This window comes from Oncorhynchus keta, chromosome 33, assembly GCF_023373465.1.
Source record: "Oncorhynchus keta strain PuntledgeMale-10-30-2019 chromosome 33, Oket_V2, whole genome shotgun sequence".
Lineage (NCBI taxonomy): Eukaryota > Metazoa > Chordata > Actinopteri > Salmoniformes > Salmonidae > Oncorhynchus > Oncorhynchus keta.
In genome coordinates this window covers 18461741-18479845 of record NC_068453.1, presented here as the reverse complement: position 1 = coordinate 18479845, position 18105 = coordinate 18461741, and the positions used below count along the sequence as shown (strand labels likewise).

Below are 18105 nucleotides of genomic sequence, written 5' to 3'. Positions count from 1 at the left end.
GCTGTAGAGTGGTACTGGAAGCCAATGAGGGTAAGAACCTCTCAGTGCTGTAGAGTGATACTGGAAGCCAATGCGGTAAGAACCTCTCTCATAGCTGTAGAGTGGAACTTGAAGCCAATGCAGTAAGAATCTCTCTCAGAGCTGTAGAGTGGAACTTGGAGCCAATGCAGTAAGAACCTCTCTCATAGCTGTAGAGTGGAACTTGGAGCCAATGCGGGTAAGAATCTCTCTCAGAGCTGTAGAGTGGAACTTGGAGCCAATGCAGTAAGAATCTCTCTCAGAGCTGTAGAGTGGAACTTGGAGCCAATGCGGTAAGAATCTCTCTCAGAGCTGTAGAGTGGAACTTGGAGCCAATGCGGTAAGAACCGCTCTCAGAGCTGTAGAGTGGTTCTGGAAGCCAATGAGGGTAAGAACCTCTCTCAGAGCTGTAGAGTGGTTCTGGAAACCAATGAGGGTAAGAACCTCTCTCAGTGCTGTAGAGTGGTACTGGAAGCCAATGAGAGTAAGAACCTCTCTCAGTGCTGTAGAGTGGTACTGGAAGCCAATGAGGGTAAGAACCTCTCTCAGTGCTGTAGAATGGTACTGGAAGAATGAGGGTAAGAACCTCTCTCAGTGCTGTAGTTTGGTACTGGAAGCAAATGAGGGTAAGAACCTCTCTCAGAGCTGTAGAGTCGAACTTGGAGCCAATGCGGGTAAGCATCTCTCTCAGAGCTGTAGAGTGGAACTTGGAGCCAATGCGGAAAAGCTGACCTGGCACAGAATAAAAACCATAGAGAGCAAAAGGCATGTGCGTTGGCCTGACTGCAGCCTAAGTCATTCCTTTCAATTTGAGTCCTGTTGAAGACTGAGGGAAGATAATAAAATATTTACATAGACAGACACACAGACGTAGTCTATGCAGACATGCATAAAGAGTTCAATTTAGTCTCAGACGAGCTAGAGAGAAATGAATGGAAAGAACTATACATTCAGAACAGGAAAAGGAGGGGTGTTTCCCACATTGTGCATTGAGAGATTCTCAGTGAAACTGAAAGCTCTTATACAAAACCCAATGGCAACATTTAAGAAGACAACGTTGAGACAGTAAGCAGTTCTGTGTTTGTCTTTGGTCTTGAACACAGACCTGAGTCAGTGGCTCTATCCAACCTTCTCTCAGCCCCTCCTATATACAACTATCCCTCTATTTCTCTCTCCCTCTAGCTCTCTCTCTCTGACGTCCATCAGCTTGTGTCTCTATCTTGTAAACAGCATCGCTTCGAGAACATTAGCCTACTCTCTCCCTTCCATACACTCAGGAGTGAGTTGGGAGGCAGGTAGCCTTGTGGTTAGAGCATTGGGCCAGTAACCGAAAGGGTGCTAGATCGAATCCCCGAGCTGACAAGGTACAAATCTGTTATTCTGCCCCTGAACACGGCAGTTAACCCACTGTTCCTAGGCAGTCATTGTGAATAAGAATGTGTTCTTAACTGACTTGCCTAGTAAAATATAAAAAAGAGAGAGGGTGCAAAAGGAGGAAGAGGGGAGCTTGAATTAAGTCATGAGCAGCTAGTAAAATAGGTTGGATTTTTACTGGGTGAGATCACATCCCCTCCTCTCCTCTGAACAGAGAACAAAACTCATGCTCTGACGCCTGGAGGAGCGCACTCTGCCCAGCCTGAGACGGGGTCTTTGTATGTCAACCTGTTCATACAGTGTGTAGGCTATGAGAGAGTGAAGTAGCTTCTGTGAATGCCCTACTTGGTAGAGGGATTCTGCGTTATGTAACTAACCAGCCTGAGGCTGAGCCTCCCCCCTCCCGTGCTGCTCAGTCTGTCAGCTCTACAGTCAGTTCACAGGAGGTTGGTGGCACCCAAATTGGGGAGGACGGGCTTGTGGTAATGGCTGGAGTAGAATTAGTGCAACGGTGTCAACTAAATCAAACACAGTTTCCATGAGTTTGATGCCATTCCATTCGCTCCATTCCAGCCATTATTATGAGCCATCCTCCCCTCATCAGCCTCCACTGAGTCAGTTCCCTTCCTCGCCCTCCGGTTGGCTCTCCTCTCCTCACATCACAGACATCTCAAGGCAGTGAAGAAGGGAAGCGGTCTGAGTGGGAGCCAATAGGCAGTGGGCTGCCTGTCACAAGTGGACCGGGTCTCTGCGGTCAAAGATCAGGGGAAGGGAGAACACAAACAAAAAAGATTCCGGTGAGGGAGCTCCTGTCAGCAGCAGCGTCGGCTGGTGCTTTCTGAATGGGGAGGATGCTGTATTTGGTTGTGCTGGGCTGAGGGGGTGTGTCCTTGCGACCACCAGCATCCTCTTTAAAGGCTGATTCATCAGGGTCAGGATGTCCAACAGGAAGACAGGCCCAGGGGGCAGATAGACCAACAGAGTGGCTGGTGCGATACAGTATCCTCATCCCAAACAAAAGTTCTGTACAAACTGATGATTGCTGTTGTTCTGTAGCCTGTTGAAAACATGGTGTGTTAATCAGTGGCGAGCAGTTTCCAGTAAAACATTTTCAGAGAAGTTTATTTTAAAGCGCTGGCCCCACTTGTCTACAAATAACATTGCTTTCTTTGTCTCTGTGACTTCCCTCCATCTTTGCAACATTTCCTCCCCAGCACACTTACATTTCCCTCCAGAGAGAAAGGAGGAAATGGGGCCATAGCTCGCATGGCTGAAGAAAGTGCTTTGAAAACTGCTATAGCAAGGTGATTCGACTCCCTATAAATCACTAGCAGTGGAGGGTAGACTCCTGGGTCTGCTCTGGGGGCCCTGTTCCTTTCCTGTGTGTGATGCATGCTAACCATGGGCCTTATATTCCTATACCAGGCACAAAGAGAACTCTGTGAGAGAATAGCCATCTCAGCTCACATCTTAATTCACCTTATTGGCCTCATTGCTTGATTAGATTGAGGGAGGATGCAGGGTGAGAGAGCTCCAGAGTCGCCAGACTCAGCCATTCAACAGGACGATGGAAGTCATCATGCAGCCCAAAGTGGGACTTGGATTCCATCCAGCCAGACCAGGGTTGAAATAATTACAATATTTCAAATACTTTATCTGTGCTTGATTGAGCTTGCCTGGCTTACTTGACCAATAGAAAAATCCCCAAAAGTGCAAACCCCGCTCACCTGGCACTCCAGCAAAGCTAAAGCAAACGCCCAACAAATTTGAAAAACGTCATATAGTATTTGAACCCAGAGTCTGGAGCAAGCACAGTGTTATCCTCAAACACAGCAGTATCCTGGGGACACTGCTGGGCTTCAAGCAATTCAAAGGGAAAAAGCCATCCATGTCTGTGAGGTACAGTAAGTCTTTCTGACTGATTTCCCAACATATTTCTCTCAAAGTGAAAAGCCATTCTAGGAACCTTGGCTGGGTCAAGTACAATCTTGTAGCACAGGCTTGGTTAGCGCACTCAGGGACCATAGGGTGGGGGCGGTATGGCCTATCGCCCAGAGATGGCTGTGGCCACTACGGTCCCAAACCGCTCACCACAAACCAGTCCAGCAGCAGAGACCGGCAATTAACAAAGCAAACAAACAAAGTCTCACATTACGATGGTAATTTAAAAAAAATCCCAACAAGATTGCATAATCTTACATTCCAAATAGCCTAGAGAAGATCTGAGATAAGCACCAGGCATTCCAGCCTTATCACCTTATCTGCAGGAAATGCCATAATATGAATTAGAGTGGTGAGGTCGGTGTGACCGGCAGTGACCATTCCCCATGCTACCCCCCATCCCTTGGGACACGGCCTGGATTTGATCCTGTGATTTCTCTCCTGGCGTGGAGGACCAGGGAGGCAGAGGAGGCTGACTTGACCAGGGTGGGACCAGTATTGCGGTGGTCTGCCTGGGATCAGAGCGTGGTCCATCAGGCTGGTATGTCAGTGCTCTGTACCCACCAGGGCATTCCTTTGGACCAAGCCAAAGAATTTCACATACTGCACACTGCAATCATCTAATCTCAAAACTCAATTGGAGAAATATGAGATCCATGAATGGATTGGAGCAAGTGTTGATTGGTGTTGTGATAAGTCATGTCTTTTTTCTCCTTCTCTGTTCATCCTCCTCCAAATTACACTGAAAATATGTTTAATTGTTCTCCCATAATTCCCTGTCCGTCCATTCAGAAGTATGGTCACTGTTTTCCCATGTCTTTTTTCCCATGACACATTACTTTGAGAGCCTAAATTCAGTTCGACAGGCTGGATCTTTATTTAGCAAGAGGGCAATAAGCACTTTCTTTCTCCACAGTGAAAACCAGTTGAAATACAAACCTGGATAAGAAACTAATAGAACCTGATACTGGTGTTGTCACATACAAAGTTAGAGACACCCAAGAAATGGGAGGTGTATCAGAGCAGGCTGATGATGATGGCATTATGAAGGGACCAATCATAAAGCAGGGTTATGATGTCATTATGAACAAACAATCAGAGAGCATGGTTCTGTAAGGGATAATCAACGAGAGGCTATGCATATTATAGAATATAATTAACTCCATGGATGGTGTGTTCCACATCGTGCTAGCGGAGTGGAACTGACCCTCCACGGAGTTGCATTGTTTCAAGTTGATTATCGCTTTTATACCATGGCTATAATTTAACACATTCGCCTCTAGAAATGTGTCCATTTGCAGATAGAAATGTGTTAAACATCCACTGAAGTAGAAAGCAAGTTTACTAAATAGCTACAGTAGTTTTCTTGGTAACCAAACAAACAGACTTGCTAGTCTAGCTAACCAAACCATCAGTGCTAGCTTGCTATTATGAAAATCGAATTCAACAATGCCAATAATATTTTCAATTCGACTTTTACTTTCAAAAGCAGCACAAACATAAAACATATATGAACTATAGCCATTGAATTCTACCGTGCTAATACCGAGTTCTAAGGAAATAATGCAAGCTCTCGAATACCCTTCCAGTGTAATGGTTTTCTTCTATGGACGAAGGAGAGGACCAAAGCGCAGCGTGGTTAGTGTTCATCATGTTTAATAAAGACGATAAACGTGAACACTACAAAATACAAAACAACAAATGTGAAAAAAACAAAACAGTTCTTTCTGGTGTAGACACACAAAGACAGAAGACAGCCACCCACAAAACCCAACACAAAACAGGCTACCTAAATATGGTTCCCAATCAGAGTCAATGACTAACAGCTGCCTCTGATTGAGAACCATATCAGGCCAAACATAGAAACGGGAAAACTAGACACACAACATAGAATGCCCACTCAGCTCACGTCCTGACCAACACTAAAACAAAGAAAACACAAAAGAACTATGGTCAGAACGTGACATCCAGCCCATCAGAAAAGAGTATTCAACAACCCCACAGTATAAGACAATGTGTATAATGTAAAATTGACCCCTTATTATTACATCATCATAACTCTGCTTTCTGATTAGTGCATCATAATGACATTGTCATAACCCTGCTCTCTGATTTGTCCTTTCATAATATCATGTTCTTATGATGGACTAATCAGAGAGCAGGGTTATGATGATGTCATAATGAGGAACCAATCAGAGAGCAGGGGTATGATGTCATTATGAAGTGGCCAATCAGAAAGAAATGTTATTATGATATCATAATGTCCTAATAAAGGTTGGGGCCAATCAGAGAGCAGGGTTTTGACTATGCCATTATGAAGAGACCACTCAAGAGAGTAGCAGGTATATTATACATACAACATGTCACACACACAAGCCTTATTTCAACATTTTGAGAATCAAGTGATATACAATCAGACTACAAAATTCCCACAAGGACTATTCAGATCGCGCTATTGGGTATTTTAAAACCAGATACACCTCTGAAGAGACATATCCCTCCCTCGTCCCTGAGGTCAAATGAGAGGAAGTCATCGATTCTTCCCACCAAAACTCTGGGAAGAAGAATAGAGGCCCAGAGTATTTTTCCCCTTAAACATTATTATTCCAATGTCAAGCCCCACACCAGCCGGTCCACTTGTGTGAGAGGAGAAAGCGAGGTTCACAGTGCTGCCGAGGCTTTGCCGCGATGCTCCAGGCTCACCCTGGGCCACCATTTCCCAGGACCAAGGCCACATCCCTGGGGATCACTCGTCCAGTTTTGGCCCCCATCGCTTCGGATCCTCCGTGGTCTTCCGGACTGGGAAAACGGCCCATCAGGCCATCACACTGACCTACATAGCACACTGTTGGATGGTGCCCATCTATCAAATCCATCAGACATACAGTGCACTCAGATCGTTGTAGCCTTTTCATTTCTAGGAATGATGAATGTGACATATCCAATGTTTAAAAAACAAACTTTCTTCTGCTGGAAGCTGAATTTTTCCATTATTCTACGTCAGACTAAAGCCATGTAAACAAATCATAATCACAAATCTTGCTTTATCCACCTGCCGTCATCAATTTACACACAGTGATGCACATACTGTAATTCTATCATCTGGGGCATATCTTGATAAGAAAAAAGCAAGGTTGGGTTACAGAATAATAACCCTATTGGAACTTTCATTGATGCCAAATACAGAGAAGGTGTCCTGGCTGTTTTTGGAATTGGACGACCTTGGATGTCTGTGTTTCCAAGCCTTATGTAAGCATCCATAACAGGAAGTAGTGAGGCATGTGTTATGGTTGGAGTGATGGCTGTGCTGGAGCTCAGGCCCTTGGTCAGGATTCCCACTGTCAATGAGGAAATTAAGGCTAAGGGAGGCTCTCTTTATGGTTAGCCCTGGTATACATAAATACTCCCAAGGGGGAGGAGGACTTTCAATGGGGAAAAATAACGGAGGACTTATTCTATCTTGCACAACGCACAAAACTGAGCAACTGGATAAAACTTTGAGCAATGAAACTGACCACAATGCAACAGGACATTTTCATTTCAAACTAATCAAATTTAAGTCTTGGTAAAGAGACCAAAGATTTTCAGGAATCTCTGCAATGCACAGTGTGGGAGGAGTGATTATCCAAACTGAGATGTTTGTAGACATGACAGAGCATTGAAGGTGTGGCTCTTTTCTCCATGTCCTTTGCTGTAATGGTAGTCATTCATTATGAGACCACTACTCCTGGGTGTGTAAACTGAGTGTGTGTTTGTAGGCCCAGGGTATACCCACTGGGATAAAAACTGGTTGAATTAACGTTGTTTCCACATCATAAAAAAACAACAACTGAAATGTGATGACATTGAATCAACATGGAAAACCGATTGGTCTCGAAAAACTAACATTTTTGTTGATTTCATGTTAAATTCACATTAGTTGACAACTCAATCAAAACTAGACGTTGAAATGATGTCTGATGATGTCTGTGCCCAGTGAGTACACACTAGTGTGAATATGGGGTCCTGTGGAGATTCCCAGTTCCTCAAAACAAACAGGCTATTAGTCTACACTGTGACCTGCTTGCAATCTGTTAAAAAGGAAAGAACAACAGAGGTATCACTACCTAGCTGTGTCTGCTTCCTCAAGACAGTGGTACATACAAGGGGAACATGATACAGCCACTTTCCACTGTGTGCCGGCTAACAACAAGAACCAACATGACATTTGGCAAATGCATTTCAATATACAGTACCAGTCAAAAGTTTGGACACACCTACTCATGCAAGGGTTTTTCTTTATTTTTACTCTTTTCTACATTGTAGAACAATAGAGAATACATCACAACTATGAAATAACACATATGGAATCATGTGGAGAACATGTCTGTCAACGATTCTTAGACACCATCATCATTCCTATCCTTAAGCCCAGTAGGTACACACTAGGGTGCCTATGAAGGTCCTGTGGATTTAACACAAAAAAGTGTTAAACAAATCAAAATATATTTGAGATGTGAGATTCTTTGCACACACAGCTTTGCACACTCTTGGCATTTTCTCAAACAGCTTCACTTGGAATGCCTTTCCAACAGTCTTGAAGGAGTTCCCACATATGCTGAGCACTTGTTGGCGTATTTTCCTTCATCCCAAACCATTTCAATTGGGTTGAGGACGGATGATTTTGTGGGCCAGGTTATCTACTGCAGCACTCCATCACACTCTGTCTTGGTTTAATAGCCCTTACACAGCCTGGAGGTGTGTTGGGTCATTGTCTTGTTGAAAAACAAATAATAGTCCCACTTAGCGCAAACCAGGTTTTGAGGGAGTATCTCTGCAGAATGCTGTGGTAGCCATGCTGGTTAAGTGTGCCTTGAATTCTAAATAAATCCCAGAGTGTCACCTGCAAACCAACTCCACACCCACACCTCCTACACACTACCCACACATGCAGATATCATCCGTTCACCTACTCTGTGTCTCACAAAGACACGGCAGTTGGAACCAAAAATCTCGAAGTTGGACTCATCAGACCAAAGGACAGATATCCATGGTCTAATGTCCATTGCTCGTGTTTCTTGGTCGAAGCAAGTCTCTTCTTATTATTGGTGTCCTTTAAATCAAATCAAATCAAATTTATTTATATAGCCCTTCGTACATCAGCTGATATCTCAAAGTGCTGTACAGAAACCCAGCCTAAAACCCCAAACAGCAAGCAATGCAGGTGTAGAAGCACGGTGGCTAGGAAAAACTCCCTAGAAAGGCCAAAACCTAGGAAGAAACCTAGAGAGGAAGCAGGCTATGTGGGGTGGCCAGTCCTCTTCTGGCTGTGCCGGGTGAAGATTATTACAGAACATGGCCAAGATGTTCAAATGTTCATAAATGACCAGCATGTTCGAATAATAATAAGGCAGAACAGTTGAAACTGGAGCAGCAGCACGGCCAGGTGGACTGGGGACAGCAAGGAGTCATCATGTCAGGTAGTCCTGGGGCATGGTCCTAGGGCTCAGGTCCTCCTCCGAGAGAAAGAAAGAGAGAAGGAGAGAATTAGAGAACGCACACTTAGATTCACACAGGACACCGAATAGGACAGGAGAAGTACTCCAGATATAACCCACTGACCCTAGCCCCCCGACACATAAACTACTGCAGCATAAATACTGGAGGCTGAGACAGGAGGGGTCAGGAGACACTGTGGCCCCATCCGAGGACACCCCCGGACAGGGCCAAACAGGAAGGATATAACCCCACCCACTTTGCCAAAGCACAGTCCCCACACCACTAGAGGGATATCTTCAACCACCAACTTACCATCCTGAGACAAGGCTGAGTATAGCCCACAAAGATATCTGCCATGGCACAACCCAAGGGGGGGGCGCCAACCCAGACAGGATGACCACATCAGTGAATCAACCCACTCAGGTGACGCACCCCTTCCAGGGACGGCATGAGAGAGCCCCAGTAAGCCAGTGACTCAGCCCTTTTAGTAGTGGTTTCTTTGCAGCAATTAGACCACGAAGGCCTGATTCACACTCTCCTCTGAACAGTTGATGTTGAGATGTGTCTGTTACTTGAAATCTGTGAAGCATTTATTTGGGCTCCAATTTCTGATGCTGGTAACACTAACAAACTGATCCTCTGCAGCAGAGGTAACTCTGGGTCTTCCTTTCCTCTGGTGGTCCTCATAAGAGCCAGTTTCATCATAGCGCTTGATGGTTTTTGTGACTGCACTTTAAAAAACTTTCTTGAAATGTTCCACATTGACTGACCTTCATGTCTTAAAGTAATGATGGACTGTCATTTCTATTTGCTTATTTGAGCTGTTCTTGACATAATATGGACTTGGTCTTTTACCAAATAGGGCTATCTTCTGTATACCACTCATACCTTGTCACAACACAACACAACGAATTAAGAAGGAAGAAGAAATTCCACAAATGAACTTTTAACAAGGCACACTTGTTAATTGAAATGTATTCCAGGTGACTACCTCACAAAGCTGGTTGAGAGAATGTCAACAGTGTGTAAAGCTGTCACAAAGGCAAAGGGTGGCGACTTTGAAGAATCTCAAATATAAAATATATGTTGATTTGTTTAGCACTTTTTTGGTTACTACATGATTCCATGTGTTATTTCATAGTTTTAATGTCTTCACTGTTATTCTACAATGTAGAAAATAGTTGTTGTTTTTAAAGAAAGAAAATAAATAGACATTGGCTGATACTACACATCAGGAACAATTCAAATCAAGAGGTTGGACAGAAAGAAAACATGTCATTCGGTCAGAGTCGCAACATGTGTTTCTTCACATCTAACTGATAAGGTTCTACCAAGTGTTGGGTACAGTATGAAGCATGAGGGATCTACTGGGGGAAAGAGGAGTGATAACGCATTCCCATATGCTACAATAATTTCCTCCCTCAGGCACTGTTGCTGCCTCAACAGCTAGCTCACCAGTTGGGAGAGGGTGTGCTGGAAAATATGCCAATGACATGGTGACATTCTTTGTTCATTTCACATTGAATTCCTGTTCGTTGACAACTCAACCAAATGTAAATCAAAAGTAGATGTTGAAATGACATCTGTGCCCAGTAGGTACACACTAGGGTGCCTATGAAGGTCCTGTGGATTTTCACAGTTCCCACAAACACAGAGTTGGGGGGCTGCTGCAGCTTTAGGTAGGAAGTTGCATTGAACAACATGACCCATTCTTCCATGCTGCACTACAGTGCATTTAAGAGGTCAAGTCAACATGACACAAGCAAAGGAAGTCAGGTGACAATGCACCTACCGGTAAGCAGACAGACATACAGGCAGCCATATAAGTGGACAAACAGGCTATGACAGTGTACACTGTGTCCTGCTTTCAATCTGACTGTTAAAATGAGAAGAAGAACAACAGAGCTATAACTACCCAGCTGTGTCTGCTTCCTCAAGAGAGTGGTACATACAAGGGGAACATGATACAGCCACTTTCCACTGTGTGCCGGCTAACAACAAGAACCAACATGACATTTGGCAAATACATTTCAATATACATGACCTTAGAACAATTCACATCAAATGGGGGGACAGATAGAAAACATGTCATTCGGTCAGAGCCGCAACATGTGTTTCTTCACATGTGTGGCGTACAGTATGAAGCATGAGGGATCTACTGGGGGAATGAGGAGTGATAACGCATTCCCATATGCTACAATAATTTCCTCCCTCAGGCGCTGTTGCTGCCTCGACAGCTAGCTCACCAGTTGGGAGAGGGTGTGCTGGAAAATATGCCTCGGCAGTGAGTTACTGTAGAAGAAAAGGAAAGATGCTTCAGCCGTATTGGAAACATATTTTCTCACAGTCAAGCCAATGGGCAGTGTCATGAGATAGGCTTTGACTGGAGCTAGCTGGGTCATCCTTCACAAGCTGCACTTCCTGTCCTAAGATGACTTGTCACAGGAAGTCAGGAGGCTAAATCATCACTGTAATGGCGTACACCAGCCAAACTAAAACTAGCAACCATTTCCCAACACAGTCCACAGAGAATAAATTATAACCAGGAATAGCTTAAATTCACGCTACATATTCGTCGACAGACCTACTGGCTCCAGATCATCTACAAGTCCATGCTAGGTAAAGCTCCGCCTTATCTCAGTTCACTGGTCACGATGGCAACACCCACCCATAGCACGCGCTCCAGCAGGTGTATCTCACTGATCATCCCTAAAGCCAACACCTCATTTGGCCGCCTTTTGTTCCAGTTCTCTGCTGCCTGTGACTGGAACGAATTGCAAAAATCGCTGAAGTTGGAGACTTTTATCTCCCTCACCAACTTCAAACATCTGCTATCTGAGCAGCTAACATAGTCTATCGGTAAATAGCCCACCCAATTTACCTACCTCATCCCCATACTGTTTATATTTATTTACTTTTCTCCTCTTTTGCACACCAATATCTCTACCTGTACATGACCATCTGATCATTTATCACTCCAGTGTTAATCTGCAAAATTGTAATTATTTGCCTACCTCCTCATGCCTTTTGCACACAATGTGTATATAGACTCTCTTTTTTTTCTTTTTTTTCTTTTTTTCCTACTGTGTTATTGACTTGTTAATTGTTTACTCCATGTGTAACTCTGTGTTGTCTGTTCACACTGCTATGCTTTATCTTGGCCAGGTGGCAGTTGTAAATGAGAATTTGTTCTCAACTAGCATACCTGGTTAAATAAAGGTGAAATAAATCAAATTAAAAAATTAAAAATAAAATAATACATTTGTATCTTACATTAAGTGTGATTCAAAGATTTCTTCACTTTAATGGAAATTAATTAAATATGTGGGGACTGCAAAGACAAAGAAATTACAGCACTATCTTGCCTAAGATACCCACTTATATGATGCATTAACAAATTCAAGGCCTGGCTATTGCAACAACCACTCTACACATCTCATTTTGATTGTCAGTGAGTCATCTGCCCAACGCTGGTAAGTCTGCACGGGCACTTCCTCTGACAGTTCTGCATGCTCTGCTCTTCACCCACAGACACACAGAGTTGCACTTTGTTCTTCACAGGAACTGTGGTGATCTCTTCTCACCACCTGCGAGGCACGCTGAGCCTCTCGCCCTGCCCTCCATTCACCACCCAGACTATCTCGCATAAATATATGGGGCACCAGCGCTCTCAAACGTGGCTGAGAAGGCGGGAGACGGGCACGTGCCAACACGCTCAGCTCTGCCCTCACTTGTTTGTCATACTCTAGGGGTTTTCCCAAACGTGCCAACTGCAGCGAACATGTTCTCACAACATCTCCAGATAACAACAAAGATGAGGAGGAAGCTTATGCAACATTTCCACAAACAACAATATCACAGAATCAACATGCCTCGCCTCTGGTGTTTCCTTCAACAACCACATAGCAGGAAACATGGTGAAAGCTCTCTGTACAAACAAATAGGATCCTTTGCAAGACAGAGGTGGATGGCTGGCCAAAAAGAGGGCAAAAGCATGCTTTTTTCACATATTCACTGTAGCCAATTCGCCTCAGCTCACATTGCCACAAAAAAATGGCTGCATGTTATTGTCCCACTGGTGTAATTTGCGTCCCCAAGACACACATCTAAACCGTGAACAAATGCCTAATCTTATTTCCAGATGTGTAATCTCCCTACCATCACCAAACATGCACTAAGGGTTTCAGAATAAGCGGTGAATGAATGCCTCGTGGACCTTTGTATTATTAAAAAGATACAAAAACAAGCTCCCTGCATGACATTAAGATGTTTGCAGCCGCTTTGAAACGACAATACAGAGTGTTGCTTTTACCATTCTAGGCCTATTGACCAGAGAGATCTACAGAGGTACAGAGCTCCAATGCAACTTTAATGGAAAGCTGTGTGGGTAACTGTGCACTCATTGATGTATGCCTAGCTCTGATTCCACAAAAGCATCCAAGAACACATGAAAATCCTTTCTGCCATGTCATAACATCCAGAATAGGCACAGCTCTATCCCCGTCGATGTCGACGACAGCGCCACATTGTGAATCAGATCAAACGTCTGGGCTAGCCTGAAGCGCATTATATCAGATTCAATTTTGGGTTGAGGCCCCTTCATTAATTTCTGACATTTACAGTTGGAGCAGCCCCCTCTCGGAGGCCTCTTGTATCTGGCTCTCTCTGTGGCCCCAGTCAAGTCAGCCACTCTGGAAAAACCCAGCAGTGCATCTGACTTGCATTGCCTGGCTCCGCCGTGTGTGTTCCGTTTGGCCCGCATCGCTGGTGGAGTAGAGAGCGCCAATTACCAGCAACTGCTCTCTCCGAGACGAGCATGATGTCATCCCCCGGTCCGCCATAACAGACTGCAGATGAGCGGAGGTTTGGACTAGAGAGGGCTGGGTCTCAAGCCGAATGAATGTGCCTCACACAGGCACAGAAAAGGAGGATTTGAAGGCTTAAATCAAGAAGGATTTGACTGTACAAACTGCAGAAATACAGACTTCTAATACATAATTAATATTTCCTCAATATTAAAAGGTCCTTGCATCACTTTGCGGTGCAAAATCAAAGGTTGTGTAAGAATTGAATTACAAACACGCCGAAAGTAGATATTAGTGCACCAGCTGTCTCAGATAACAACCCAGGCTACAGATGGGTGTGCATGACTGATGTCATAGCTGTGAGAAAGCACAAAATGCCTCCAAGGCAGGACCTCTATAGAGGGCTTCAGCTATAATGAACCACACCCCTGAAGACACAACACTGTGTAAAGGAGAGAAAACAACTGCCTGATGGGGTGTGCTCCCCTGGCCTCTTCTAGGGCTCTGGAGGACATACTGTGTGTGTGTGTGGGAAGCCACAGATAGCCAACTGTATCCTCAGATATCAAAGGAAGGATGAACAATACAGCACAATGAGGCACACACACTCACACACACACCACTCCATTGATGACTGGTTTTGGTATCATCCCAGGGGGCTTTGCGCTTTTTAGGAAATGTTATAAAGCCACATCAGAGGCTGTCTCCTCTCCCAGAATGGACCTGTGGGTTACAGCAGGCCTCCTTTCATTTACCCATGTAATTCATCCAGAACTCTCCAACCACACACTCCACACACACTCCCCACCAGGAGTATAAGCTCTTTCTATAACCCCTTTCTAAGAAAGAAATATTTGTTTTGCACTATTTAGGAGTGTAATGGAAATAGTAAAAACAATACTGCTGGTGAAGTGACTTCCAATGACTGTTGTGTAGTCTTATATGACAGGGAAACTCCGGTATTTGTTTCATTAGTCCATTCTTGACATAGTCCCAACATGTTTTGTTTGTCAGCAATCACATTTTCAAGATATGTAACTTTCAAAATACAGAGATCATCCGCGTATGATGGATTTTGCATCATATGATGCAAAACACAGCTTCATATTGTAAGGGTTTTCTTTAGGTGAAGTAGAGGCGGACCAAAATGCAGCGTGGTGGTTATTCATGTTCTTTCATTTATAAAGACACTACACATGAGATAACTAACAAAAACAACAAATGTGAGAAAACCTAAAACAGTCCCATCTGGTGCAAACACAAAGACAGGAACAATCACCCACAAACACACAGTGGAACCCAGGCTACCTAAGTATGATTCTCAATCAGAGACAACTAATGACACCTGCCTCTGATTGAGAACCATACTAGGCCGAAACATAGAAATACCCCAAAACATAGAAAAACAAACATAGACTGCCCACCCAACTCACGCCCTGACCATACTAAATAAATACAAAACAAAGGAAATAAAGGTCAGAACGTGACAGTACCCCCCCCAAAGGTGCTGACTCCGGCCGCAAAACCTTAACCTATAGGGGAGGGTCTGGGTGGGCATCTGTCCGCGGTGGCGGCTCTGGCGCGGGCCGCGGGCCGCGGACCCCACCTCACCATTGTCTTAGTCCGCCTTATTGTCTGCTTCCGTGGCCTCCTAACCACGGCGACCCCTCTAAATGACCCCACTGGACTGAGGGGCAGCTCGGGACAGAGGGGCGGAAGCTCTGGACAGAGGGGCGGAAGCTCTGGACAGAGGGGAGGAAGCTCTGGACAGAGGGGCGGAAGCTCTGGACAGAGGGGCGGAAGCTCTGGGCTGAGGGGCTCTGGCGGCTCTGGGCTGAGGGGCACTGGCGGCCCCTGGCTGACTGGCGGCACTGGCGGCCCCTGGCTGACTGGCGGCACTGGCGGCCCCTGGCTGACTGGCGGCACAGGCGGCCCCTTGCAGACTGGCGGCATAGGCGGCCCCTTACAGACTGGCGCTTGGCAGACTGGCGGCACTGGTGGCGCTGGGCAGACTGGCGGCTCAGGCGGCGCTGGGCAGACGGGTGGCTCAGGGGGCGCTGGGCAGACGGGTGGCTCAGGCGGCGCTGGGCAGACGGGTGGCTCAGGCGGCGCTGGGCAGACGGGTGGCTCAGGCGGCGCTGGGCAGACGGGAAGCTCCGGCAATGCTGGGCAGACGGGAAGCTCCGGCAACGCTGGAGAGGAAGGCTCTGACAGCGCTGGACTGAGTAGCTCTGGCGCCTCTGGACTGACGGGCGGGAGCTCTGGTAGCGCCGAACAGGCGGGAGACTCCGGCTGCGCTGGAGAGGAGGAAGGCTCTAGCAGCACTGGACAGGCGGGAGACTCCGGCAGCAGCGCCGGACAGGCGGGAGACTCCGGCAGCAGCGCCGGACAGGCGGGAGAATCCGGCAGCAGCACCGGACAGGCGGGAGACTCCGGCAGCAGCGCCGGACAGGCGGGAGACTCCGGCAGCACTGGAGAGGAGGAAGGCTCCGGCAGCGCTGGACAGGCGGAACGCACTGTAGGCCTGATGTGTGGTGCTGGCACTGGTGCTACTGGGCCGAGGACACGCACAGGAAGCCTGGTGCGGGGAGCTGCCACCGGAGGGCTGGTGTGTGGAGGTGGCACTGGATGGACCGGACCGTGAAGGCGTACTGGAGATCTTGAGAGCAGGGATGGCACCAACCGCCCTGGATGGATCTTCACCCTAGCCCGGCAGATGTGGGAAGCTGTGATGTAGCGCACCGGGCTAAGCACGCGTACTGGGGACACCGTGCGAACCACCGCATAACACGGTGCCTGACCAGCACCACACCCGCCACGGTTAGCACTGCTAGGAGCACTGTAGTGCTGAGATGGCACAGGACATGCAAGGCTCGGGAGATGCACAGGAGGCCTGGTGCGTGAGGCTGGCACAGTCTTCACCAGACCCCTAGCACGCACTTCAGGATGAGTATGGGGAGCTGACCCAGGTGCCATTAAATCCCTGACACGCTCCGTCGGGCGAATGTCGTGCCTCATGCACCAAACCAGCAACTCCCTCATATCTCTCTCCTCCAATTTCCCCATTAACTCCTTCACAGTCTCTGCTTCGCTCACCTCCAACACCAGCTCTGTTTCTGAGCTCCTCCTTGGCTCCTCACGATAAACGGGGGGAGTTGGCTCAGGTCTGACTCCTGACTCTGCCACACTCCCCCTGTGCCTCCCCCCAATACATTTTTGGGGCTGACTCTCGGGCTTCCGTCCGCGCCGCCGTGCTTGCTTCGCCAACTCCATTCTTCTATACCCCTCTTCGCACTGCTCCAGCGAATCCCAGGCGGGCTCCGGCACTCCTCCTGGGTCGACCGCCCACCTGTCTATTTCCTCCCAAGTAGTATAGTCCAGACATTGCTGCCTCTCCTGCTGTTGCCCGTTAAATATAGCAGTGGCCAGAAGCTCTCAGAAACTGCAAGACAAGAATGCACATCATGATATCTGTGTGTAAGAAGAACCAACCAACACATACATAAAACAAGATGAACAGATGGCAGGTTAAGACAAGAGAAACTTCTAAACAAGATTTCATTTGAAAATGGCTGGGGTGTTTATCAACAGATGACATTCAGGATGTTTATCAATCTTCCTGTGTGACATCAGGTAAAGCCCAATGTTTCTCAGCCTCAGAAGTAGGAGGCTTCTCATGGTAGACACAGCACTTTCACAGAGGCAATGGTTTTTTGGGGGCCGAAGCATTCAAATATACGTGACAGCGGCCATTTGACAACATTTGGCCACTGTCCAGCTAATTTCACATCCCCTTAAGTTGAAAACTATTTTTCGAGAGCATCCTGGCTCCTCTTCTGCTGAGAGCAGAGCGGAGCACTTAATCTTCACAGACCACCGCTCAGATACAGCTCAGAGAAGGGTCATAGTAGTTGGAGTAAGGTGAGGTCAGAACCTTAACAAACCTTACTCAACCTTGAACTCTCCTTGTCTCACTCCTCAACAAGTGTGATCATGTGTGGTAGAACTAGCCTGGCTACCATAGAACGATGTAAGGCTTCAGACAATGTAACTTAGCTCAACAGAAGACTGATCATTCGTATGCTACGCTATGTTCAAAATGCCTCCTGATCTTTAGGAGGAGGACACCATTGAGAAGACCCATAGGACAGTCTGGTCTGGGGTTAAGAGGAAATTACCTCATAATCAGAAGTCCCCTCGGCCAATCTCTGTCAATCATGGCTCATGATAGATTGATGGTTTGTTGAATGTCTCCAAACACGACTACAAAGGAAGATCTAAAACGACAGTCTAGGCCTAAATGTTAAAAAACTAACTCTGCTCTGTCCTCTTGACTAAGATCACACCCTATTATATAGCTGCCTTTCTCTCTCTCTCTATGGACCTCCACCCTATCAGTCTGCAAGGCTGTGTGTGTGTGTCACTGTCATAGTAACTGGTGAGCTATGCCAAGGTTCACATTCCACTGCCATCCACCTCCTGTCCTGCC

General features: G+C 46.4%; 1 protein-coding gene across 1 annotated transcript; it reads right to left on the bottom strand.

Moving 5' to 3' along the window:
* Positions 1–2062: 2062 nt before the first annotated feature.
* LOC127914567 (uncharacterized) lies at positions 2063–17985 on the bottom strand. Its single transcript, XM_052491616.1, has 3 exons — positions 17795–17985; positions 15588–17058; positions 2063–2140 (listed from the first exon to the last, which is right to left on the bottom strand). The coding sequence occupies exons 2-3, from the start codon at positions 16887–16889 to the stop codon at positions 2063–2065; spliced, it is 1380 nt and encodes a 459-aa protein (XP_052347576.1). The 5' UTR covers positions 16890–17058; positions 17795–17985.
* Between the last annotated feature and the right edge of the window lie 120 nt (positions 17986–18105).